At 36.5% G+C, this 11656-nt stretch overlaps 1 protein-coding gene across 1 annotated transcript; it reads right to left on the bottom strand.

The window, feature by feature from the left end:
- Window positions 1-9945: 9945 nt before the first annotated feature.
- On the bottom strand, window positions 9946-10884 carry LOC147358638 (olfactory receptor 5J3-like). Its single transcript, XM_086342091.1, has one exon. It carries the CDS (start codon window positions 10882-10884, stop codon window positions 9946-9948), a length of 939 nt encoding a protein of 312 aa, XP_086198217.1.
- Window positions 10885-11656: the final 772 nt, after the last annotated feature.

Genomic DNA, 11656 nt, shown 5'->3' with positions numbered 1-11656 from the left:
ACTTCTCTACTGAAAAATGATAAGAAAAGTTAGAGGAAATTCAAGTCCAAAGGCATGATAACCAGCCCTGACCTAGACTCCTATAATGAGACAGTAACAGATGGAAAACAAATATAAAATGACTTCAAGTTAATTGAGAATTTATACATGATTTTAATTTAAAAACAATAGAACTAACAAACACTAATCAAAAATTCCAAGTGCACATTCACTGGAATTGGTTGCACTCTAAAAAACCAAATCTATCTGGATTGCTTTTTAAAGAAATTTCTCTAGAGATAAACCATCCTCTTCCCTTATCTATCACTGGGACTCAATTCATATACTTAGAAACTTACATACTGTGATTGATTATGTATTATTCTTAGAAAACATGGAGCTCAACTGGAAATTTAAATTTTGGTATGCAATGATACCTTGTGTGGCAGTCATAAGATTTCAGCAGCCAATAACTACTTTACAGGCTTGTTTTAGGTGCTTAATGAGATCTTCAGTGGGCATATCTAATAGTTCCTTGGACTCAATAAAGCTTGCTACATTTTGCAAATATATATATGCATTTAAATATATAAAATGTATATTTTACAAAATGTTATATATAAACATATGCATATATTTACATAGAGTAAGTGAGATATTATATATATAAAATGGAGAAGGGGATGGCAACCCACTCCAGCATTCTTGCCTGGAGAATCCCATGGACAGAGGACCCTGGTGAGCTAGAGTCCATGGGGTCACAAAGATTTGGACACAACTGAGTGACTAACACACACACACTTTATATGTATACATGTAAGTCCCCTAATACGAACCCCCAAGTTGTGAGCTTTCAAAGATGCAAATGTGAGTTCACATGTTCAATTGCATGTCAGTTTACATGTCTGGCGTGTGTTGTCCGTCCTCTACAATTGGTTGTGCTTCTGTGTATTTTACTGTACATTGCTATGTGGAGTGCAGTAGTGCAGGATCTTTATTTCAAGTGCAGGTTGGGGGGAAGCAAGCATAAAAGCAGCAGTGATGTAGCTGGCACTGCTCAGAAGAGACTCAGGAAATGGTAAAGGGATTTTATTTATTTGAGGAGACACTGCAGTTTTTTGAGGCACAGGACCCAAATGTAGAATGGTGCATGAAAGCTGCAGCAGCCGTTCAGAATGCAATCCATTGCTAGCCTGTCATCTATGACAAGAATAAAAGAGCTACTACTCAGACATCGTTGCATCGATTTTTCAAGAGGGTATTCATCGATAGAACTGAATCCAGCAAGGAGCAAGAACCTGTGCATCAGCGTCAGGCCTGAGTGACACCGCAGCTTTCCCTGTTACTATCACTGACGATCTTCAGCTCTGCCATCTCTCAGCTCCTCTCTTCCCTTCAGTCGGTTGTTTTTCTTGCCTCCTCACTCAGTGCCAACCCCTGTATGCCAGCTGTTGTTCTGTAGTACTGTGCTTTTCAAGGTACTGTTCTGTAAGACTAAAAATGTTTTCTTTCTCTTTTGTGTTTGTTTTTTATGCATTATGTGTGCAAAAATTATTATAAACCTACTACAGGACAAAACTATATAGCTGATTGTGTTAGCTAGGTACCTAACTTAACTTTGTTGGACTTAATGAACAAACTGGACTTCCCAATGTGCTCTAGGAACAGAACTCATTCATATGTAGGGGACTTATATGTTATTATAAAAGGAAAGAAACATCTTGTTTATTTTATATGTTAATGCTAAAATCCTCTCTACTTTTTTTTTTTCTATCACATACCCTTTGTTTCTATTGGTGAACATTTCTAAATGGGGAACATAGTCTATGATGCAGCCAAATTGTTTTGCCTCTGTGGTTAGAATCAGGTTTATTGACAGAATGAAACATTTGGTTATCTACAACATCAGGCAATAACTAATTCGTTGCCAATAACAGGATTCAACTCAATAATATGATGTGAAGAAGCCTACAAATGGTAAAATGAATGATTTGTTATATTTAAAACAGAAAATTTAAATATAAAGTGATTTCACTAAAAATTAAATAACTTATTTTCCTAGTTACATTGACATAAGCATGTGATAAGTTTATTTCAGACATGTGGCACTCTGCTTGAGTAGCCCAAAGGAATCTTATGTTATATAAAGTATACTTAATCCCTTAGTATCTCTCATGTTCACAGTGTTCCTATTTACTTATGCACTCATTCCTTTATTTAGCATTTAGTCAATGAAGACATTTTGTCTTGGCTGTCATTAAAGGCACTTTTCTTAAAGCATACTGGAAGCTGCAGGTGTATAAAAATAAAAACTGTGTCAATGTGAGAAACGCACATAACTACACAATAATTAAAAGAAGAGGGTGATAAAATGAGACTTACCTGGGATTTAGTCATCAAAAGGAAACTCTCTTTTCACTCAGGACTCTTCTACCTTTTTTCAGGTTTATGATCAGACAATAGAAAGAGAAAACATTGCTTAATACTTGCAAAATTCATCATAATTTTTGGCACATAACTATATTTTTCTCACCTATAATTCTGAACTCTGTGAATTCCCAGTAAGATGACTTGGATCTGTTGCTGTTTTTGCTGCCACTGGGCTTATCACAGAGCTCTATTTCTAACATAATGGACCCCTAATGATATCAGGAAGTTGATGGGGAAAATGGTGGTGGTTTTGATGACAATTATGGAAAATACATATATCACCTTCCAATGATGGGATAAAATATGAGCCAAAATAGCAAAGTGATTGTTTATCTGTATGTACCTTCTCAAGAATTCAAATCTATTTTTTAGTTCAAATTTAGATTTACATTCAGAATTATTTTTGTTCTCAGTGTTTTTATAAAGCATTCTTATGACAAAGAATTATCTTCAGAAATCTAGTCTTAAACTGTCTTTTTGTATCAAAATCTCTGTTTAAACTCACAAATATATATCATAAAGAAACTGGTCAATTAGCACCTTTCATCTCTTGAGATTTGTATTTTAATTGTACCCCAAGGTTTATTTTTAATTTGCATGGGATACATCCACAGTGAAAAAGTTTGGAAATAAATAGCCCTTATTGTGTGTATTTGTTTAAATGTCCATAGGCATACTGAAAAGTGCAATTTAATATGGTTTTCAAAATTATATTTATTTTTATTATACATTTAAATTATTAACATTATACTTATTATATTTGTTTTTATTTTATACATTTAAGATTTTCTGTTATTAAAGTGTTATATATATATTATATTATTCATATTATATATAAATATATATAACAGCTTTTCTAAAATATGAAATGTATATGAGATTCATGGTATTAGAAAATATCAGATAACTACTGCCCCTTTCTAAGCTTCCCAGGTAGCTCTCCCAAAAGAAAAGTGCATCTTCCTATCTACTGATTTAACATTGAAATTATGTTACCACCCAGGTTGATAAATCATGTATGCTTTTTTTTTTTATTGCAGGCATTCAGTGATTTTTAATTGACTTGCTCCATTGTATGTACACAAAATAACTAACTGAGAATAAGTACGCCATCTAGAAAAATAAACAAAAAATCTTAAAGTTTGTGCTCTGAGTTTCATGCTCAGTGGAATGGTCAGAAATTTGAAACAATTTAATTATATTATTATTGTTTCTTTATTTTCTAATCAGCTTGGTAGGACACACCCTATAAAGATTCTAGGTTAGTAAATCTGTGACTGACCCACAAAGGTGAAATTTTTAAAGTGTCTCAGGTCCATGGACTCTTTCCAAATACTAGCTTAGAAGAATCTCACAGATTTATCTAATTAAGTTACTTTTCAATTGGTATCATTATATTTTATTATTTTACTTACCTTTAGAAGGGATTTAGTATTACAATGATGAAACATGACAGATTTTTCATTGGGGAAGAAAAAAAAACACATCTCTAATTCTACTTGTTGCACTATAGATTTAAAAAGAGAAATAAAATCTATTATGCATGGGCCATATCAGTTAAAGGTGGACAGCAAATTAAGACATTAGGAAGCAAGAAATTGTACTACATTTCTCCCCCTCTAGTATGTATCTTGAAAAACTTAGACTTTTAAAACATTGGGCTGTAAATATCAAATTTCCATCCATTATCTTACTTCTTTCAACATACTTTTATCGAGCAACTATTAAATAACAGATATGGTGCTTTCTAACTGTGCTGGGTTAGAAATGTTGTCTCCGCATCTCTCGGACTCTGAGCGGCTTGTCTCTTTACCTTTCTCACCGGTAGAGTTGCATAGACGTAGTTGGCTAGGTAGACCCGTTGTTACGTGCCATTTCCCCGATCTGTACTTTACTGCCATTTCGCAGTTTATTAACAGCCTAGTGGGAAACCTGTTTTCCTGTATCATTGTGAAATTATGAGACAAGATAAACTCCTCCTTTTGACAGCAGAGCTTATGGAGTATGTTTTTTTTTTATATAAATTTATTTTAATTGGAGGTTAATTACTTTACAATATTGTATTGGTTTTGCCATACATCAACATGGATCTGCCACATATACCCGTGGTTTTGAACATTCGTTCAGTACCTGCAGTTTATGGTGTAGCAGAATTAGGGATGGTCTGGAAACTACGAAGAACATTTAAACTTTTAATCATTTAATCTTGTTCGATATGTTTAAGGTTCATTGCGGTTTATTGGAGAAGGAAATGGCAACCCACTCCAGTATTCTTGCCTGGAGAATCCCAGGGACAGAGGAGCCTGTTGGGCTGCCATCTATGGGGCCGCACAGAGTTGGACACGACCGACGTGACTTAGCAGCAACTGTGCTTTATGTGGGAAAACAAAGATGAGAATAAAATCATCTCTACTTTTGCATCCCTTAGAGTCGGTTGCCTCCTTCAAGTTTCAAAATTTGTCTCAGTTCTTCAAAATTCTGATGTTTGATGAGCTAAAGTTATCGTGGCTACCATTGCTTAATTGGTTTAGGGACTTTGTTTGGCTGTGCTATAGAGTAAGTGTGTGCGTGCATGCTAAGTCACTTCAGTCATGTCCAGCCCTTTGCAACCCATGGACTGCAGCTCACCAGGCTCCTCTGTCCATGGGGATTCTCCAGGCAAGAATACTGGAGTGGGTTCCTGTGCCCTCCTCCAGGGGATCTTCCCAACCCAGGATGGAACCCACGGCTCATGTCTGCTGCCTTAGCAGGAGGGTTCTTTACTATGTAATAAATGCTTGCTCAATTCAGTTCATATATCTTATAAACCCATTTATAAGAGAGTGAAAAAAACTGCCTTGAAACTCAACATTAAAACAAACAAACAAATGAAGATCATGACATCTAGTCCCATCACTTCATGGAAAATAGAAGGGGAAATAGTGGAAGATTTTATTGACAGATTTTATTTTCTTGGGCTCCAAAATCACTGCAGGAAGTGACTGCAGCTATGAAACTGAAAAATTCTTGCTCCTTGGAAGAAAAGCTGTGACAAACCTAGACAGTGTATTAGAAAGCAGAGATGTCACTTTGCTGACAAAGATCCATAAAATCAGAGCTGTGGCTTTTCCATTAGCCATGTAGGGACTGAGTTAGACCGTGAGTTACACCATGTGAGAGTTAGACCACAAAGAAGGCTGAGTGCTAAAGAACTGATGCTTTCAAATTGTGATGCTGGAGAAGACTCTTAAGAGTCCCTTGGACTGCAAGGAGATCCAACCAGTCCATCCTAAAGGAAATCAACCCTGAATATTCATTGGAAGGACTGATGCTGAAGCTCCAAACTTTGGCCACCTGATGTGAAGACAAGAAGACCTGATGTGAAGAAAAGACCCTGATGCTGGGAAAGACTGAAGGCAACAGAAGTGAGTGGCAGAGGATGAGATGGTTGAGAGCATTACTGACTCAACGGACGTGAATTTGAGCAATAGTGAATGACAGGAGCTTGGCATGCTGAAGGCCATAGGGTTGCAAAGAGTCAGGTATGATTTAGCCAGTAAACAACAATAACAAGAAAATAAACCCACTTTGGGTTCTGGCTGTTAATCAGCTATATTTTTACTTTTTATTAGATATTTTCAGACTTACAGATGCACCTTACCTTGCTCAGGAACGCTAACAGCTTACATGATTATAGCATAATTATTAGCATAAAGAAGAAATAAATTAAAGAGTTTACTTAATTTTACCAGTGTTTACACTAAGTTCTTTTTTCCTGTTCCAAGATCTGAGTCAGCATAGCATGCGGCAGTTGCTCTCGCAGACACTGTTGAGGCACCCCATTATGTTAGCCTTTCTTCAGCTCTTGTTTTCTCCACCCATTTAACCTACAGATGTTTGTTCTTCCTCTCTTTCTTGCTTAATTGCACTCTGAAAATGTTTACCCTTTAGCTACACCCCTCCAAGACAACACTCTCTTAACAGTCCTTTCCTCTGAGGGCATTCTTCATTCCAGAAAGAGTATTACAGGATGATGATCTCAAGAAACATCAGAACCTGTCCTAGAATCACCTGAGGTCCTGGAATCACCCTAAAGATCTCAATGCCTCCAGGAGGAGAAGAATACAAGACCACATCAACCCTGATCTTTGTCTTCAGCCCCACTTTCCATCCTGAGACTATAAGACTTCTTCCAACTTCTGAGGAAGGGGGTGCAGTCTTGGAAGTATTAGTTTGCTGTGGTTCCCCTTTGACTGGCAAAGTAATATAGCTACTCCTTTCTACTCCTCCAAAACTCTGTCTCCATATTTCTTTTCAATATTAGCAAAGAGAGGTCATTTTTTTGGCAACACAGTTAATGTCTTATCTCTTTAGTTTTCTGTTATCAGTGATTGCCTCTTTTCCTTTCCTTTTCCTTCATGATCTTGATGTATTTTAAAGAAATTGGTCAAGTATTTTGAAAAATGTCTCTCAATTTAAGTTAGCCTGGTTTTTTCTCATGACTAACTTGAAATTATTCATTATGGGAAAAAGTACCAGAGGCCCATATATATGCCTTTTTCATATTATCAGAGGATACATTACATTGATCAATATTTCTAGTAATATTAAACTTGGTCACTTAGTTAAGGTAGTGTCTGCCTGAATTCTTTACTGTAAAAATATGATTCCTTATTATGTAATTTACATAAATTAATATGAATATATAATTACATATATATGCAGTATGAACATTCTTACTTAAATTGATATCATTTACTATGTCTTTTATACATTTTCATATGTATGTAAGAAAACAGACTATGTAAGGTTATTTCATTGATACTTTTTGGAATCCATCAATAAGCTACATCTAATGAATATCACAGTGGTGCTTTCATAGTAAATTTCCATTTCCCATATTCTTTCAATTATTTTAATTGAAAATGTCCTCTAAGGGAGAGTGGTTCTTATGCATTTATTTATACCAGTACGTACTTGTTTATAAGTGCTTTGTCCTTTGAGGTTATTATCCAACACTGTCATCACTTACTTTGTTGTTCAAATTGTTCTAGCTTTGTTAGTGGGGACATCACTGTTCCTCTGTGCACTGTTGTTTGTACATGCTTGTCATTTCTCTTTGTTTTATTTTTACTTCTTACACCCTGGAAGCGCAAGGTACTCCAGGTTTATTTTATATTTTCCTGGGGAAACAACCACTTTTCCAAGGATGCATTATCTTTTATGAGAGTAGGGTGTTTGGAATCCAGGATATTTTATTTTCACTTGCATTTCATTTTCGTGCGTGCATTTATATTTTTCCCTTAAGAATATATAAAAGTTTTTAACATTTTTAATGTTTTTAAGTTTCAAGTCTTTCTAATCATAATTTTATAAATGAAGACTCTATGGTTTAGTTGAAGATGTTTAGAACTGGGAAACATAATTCTGAGTTTGTGTTCAGAAAAACCATTTGCTAGCTTTATGGCCATGTAAGCATTTCTTATCACTTTGATTCACAGTGTCCTTGTCTGCAAAGTGACAGTAGTAGTACCCACCTTACACGTTTGTGAAAATTAAATTAAATTATAAAATATGCTGCATGGTATTAAGATTTTACCAGGTATTCAATAGATACCTTAGTGGATTTTGATATATTCAATCAGTTCCCTGGTGGCTCAGATGGTAAAGAATCTGCCTGCAATGTGGACGACTTGAGTTTCATCCCTGGGTTGGGAAGATCCCCTGGATCTTGCATGGAGCAAGCCTACTCCAGTATTCTTGCCTGGAGAATCCCCAAGGACAGAGGAGTATGGTGGTCTACAGTCCATTGGGTCGCAAAGAGTCAGACATGACTGAATGACTAAGCACACATTCAGTCAGTATCTCATGTCCTTAATATAAATGCTTTGTAATAATCTATTACAACCATACATCCACATTTATTGAACTGTTTCCTCTACTGTTTGACTTTCATACTAATCATGATTTTTTGTTGTTTATTTTTATACATTTTTAAAAATTTTTATTGGAGTATAATTGATGTACAATGTTGTGTTGGTGTCTTCTGTAGGTTGATATGGAATTACAAAATACATATAGGGAATTCTATTTGTTTATGTAAAATGGTAGGAGGACTATATTCTAATATATGAACATATGCGTGCTTGAATTCTACTTCTGAAATCTTGATTTTTTTGATCTTGATCAAGCTTTTTTTTTTTTTAATCTTTCCTTTTTGTTTATTTATTCCAGTTAACTTAGAAACAGTAACTAGGGGTTTAACATTTGGATCCTCAGATGATAGTTCATTTTTTTTTTAATTTTATTTTATTTTTAAACTTTATAATATTGTATTAGTTTTGCCAAATATCGAAATGAATCCACCACAGGTATACCTGTGTTCTCCATTGATCAAGCTTTTAACTCCATTGATCCTTTGTTTCCTCAACTACAAAATGGATTAGTTCCTATAGAGTTTAAAAAAGAAGGAAAATTGAGACCACTGTCTGTAACTGATTTTTGGGGGGAAGTGCTTTGTATAGAAGCATGTATGTCTGGGTGTTTGTGTGATTATCATCTACTGGTTCATTATTATTCAATCAAAACTGAAAATCATATTTTATAACTAAACAACCTGTAGAAGATGGTGTCAGTTTCTTACATAAGAAGTTAGAAGAGATTCAAAATAATAATTTTGGAATTGAAGGAATCCAAAGTGTACAGTGGTATAAAATTATTGTATACTGGAGATACTTTGGATTCAATGTAGAGAGACTTCTCAGAGATTCCTTTATCTGACTGAAGGCAGAACTTCTGAGAGTGAGGCTGCCATAAACCACCTCTCTTTGGGGCTTCTTTGTCTTCCAGGAAAAGACAGAGAAGGCCACCTGCCTCTATCTTAAATAAATGATGCCCCAAGATTTCTTATCTCCCATCTCTTCCCTTATAAGCCCATTTGTTTTTCTCACAGAAGCCATTTCTCATTCTTCCTTTCCTATATTGTCACATTATTGAATTATTGATGCTGTGAAAGTGCTGCACTCAAATGCCAGCAAATTTGGAAAACTCAGCAGTGGCCACAGGACTGGAAAAGGTCAGTTTTCATTCCAACCCCAAAGAAAGGCAATGCTAAAGAATGCTCAAACTACCACACAATTGCACTCATCTCACACGCTAGTAAAGTAATGCTCAAAATTCTTCAAGCCAGGCTTCAGCAATATGTGAACCGTGAACTTCCTGATGTTCATATGAATAAACTTCATTTATTCTCCCATTAATCTACCTTTTGTCAATTTAATCCACAGTCCTTTAATTAATAAACCTAAGAAAGTAAAAGAAAAGGTTTCTTCCTTCGTGACAGAAAGTATTGCATATGTATGAATGTATATGCACACACATAAGATGTGATATAATGTTTGGGCATCTGTTTCCAAACGCCAATGAAAAGTATCTTTGTGCATATGCTAAATTTAAAATATCATCCTTCTTTTCTCCAAAATTCTCTCACATATTTAATAATGTATCCATATGTAGCATCAACTACTATTGTTAAAAGTTTCTGCTTGAAAATCATAGTCACTGAGCAAATATTTTTCTCATGATAATTCTTTTCATTGCTTCTTTGGCTTCTGTGTTCCTTATGCTGTATATCAGAAGATTTAGTATTGGCAGCAAAAGGGTATAGAACACAGACAAGATTTTGGCTTTCTCATCTGGGTAGCTAGAGCTGGTCCCCAAATAAGTAAAAATCATTGTTCCATAGAAGACACTCACTATCGTTAGGTGGGAGGCACATGTGGAGAAGGCTTTGTATCTGCTTCTCAAAGACCGTGTCTTCAGGACTGTGAGAAGGATTCCCAGATAAGAACTAACCACCATCAGAAAGGTAGCCACTGATGTGGCTCCAGAGAGGATGGTAAATAAAGCCTCACTGTAATGGGTGTCAGAACAGGCAAGTTGGAAAAGCAGTGGGATATCACAGAAATAGTGGTTAATGACATTGTGTCCACAGAAGGACAGACTGAGCAAACCAGACAGGTGGGTGAGTGAGTTGGCACAGCCCAGTAGATAGGAGGCAGTGACCAGGTGGATGCAGAAGGTGGGTGTCATGAGACCTTTATAGTGAAGAGGGCGGCAGATGGCAAGGTACCGATCATAGGCCATGGCAGCCAAGAGGAAGCATTCCGTGGTCAGGAACAAGCTGACAAAGGAGTATTGCAGGAGGCAACCACTGTAGGAGATAACTTTCTGTCCTGCTACATAGTTCACCAACAGCTTAGGAATGAAGACTGAGGAATAGCAGAAATCCAGGAAAGCCAACTGGCTAAGGAAAAAGTACTTGGGAGAGTGGAGCTGATCACTAACCAGGATGATGGTGATGATCCAGACATTGCCCAGGACAGTAATGAGATAGATTAAGAGAAACACCACAAATAGGACTGTATTCAGTTCCGGGTTATCAGTCAGCCCCAGGAGGATGAATTCAGTTATCCCACTGACATTGCTGTCAGCCATTTATGTGACTCCTCTAAGACGGATCTGCAGAGGGTAAGAGAAGAAAGAAAATAAGCAAAGGAATAACTTGAATATATGAATTCCATCTGCTAGTAGCTTTAGAAAACTGCATGGTTTTAGTTAATAATAATAAGCTGAAAGTGAAAGTGAAGTGCTAGGCAGTCAGTCTTGTTCAGCTCTTTGTGGACCCATGAACTGTAAACCTGCCAGGCTCCTCTGTTCAGGGAGTTCTGCAAGCAAGAATACTAGACTGTGTTGACACTGCTTTCTCCAGAGGATCCTCCTGACCCAGGGATGGGACCTGGGTCTCCTGCATTGTAGGCAGATTATTTACTGCCTGAGCAACCAGGGAAGCCTCAATAATAATAATAGTAATGTATAACTGCAGATGTTGACTGCAGCCATGAAATTAAAAGATGCTTACTCCTTGGAAGGAAAGTTATGACCAACCTAGATAGCATATTCAAAAGCAGAGGCGTTACTTTGCCAAAAAAGGTTCATCTAGTCAAGGCTATGGTTTTTCCTGTGGTCATGTATGGATGTGAGAGTTGGACTGTGAAGAAGGCTGAGTGCCGAAGAATTGATGCTTTTGAACTGTGGTGTTGGAGAAGACTCTTGAGAGTCCCTTGGACTGCAAGGAGAGCCAACCAGTCCATTCTAAAGATCAGCCCTGGGATTTCTTTGGAAGGAATAATGCTAAAGCTGAAACTCCAGTACTTTGGCCACCTATGCGAAGAGTTGACTCATTGGAAAAGACTCTGATGCTGGGAGG

Source organism: Bos grunniens, chromosome 15 (genome assembly GCF_055505025.1).
Source record: "Bos grunniens cultivar Pamir isolate PY7600 chromosome 15, Bosgru_T2T1.0, whole genome shotgun sequence".
Classification (NCBI taxonomy): domain Eukaryota; kingdom Metazoa; phylum Chordata; class Mammalia; order Artiodactyla; family Bovidae; genus Bos; species Bos grunniens.
This window is presented reverse-complemented; position numbering and strand designations above follow the sequence as displayed.

Bases quoted from the DNA above. Each gene is read 5' to 3' on its own strand.
- LOC147358638 (XM_086342091.1), bottom strand. From the start codon at position 10,884: ATGGCTGACAGCAATGTCAGTGGGATAACTGAATTCATCCTCCTGGGG.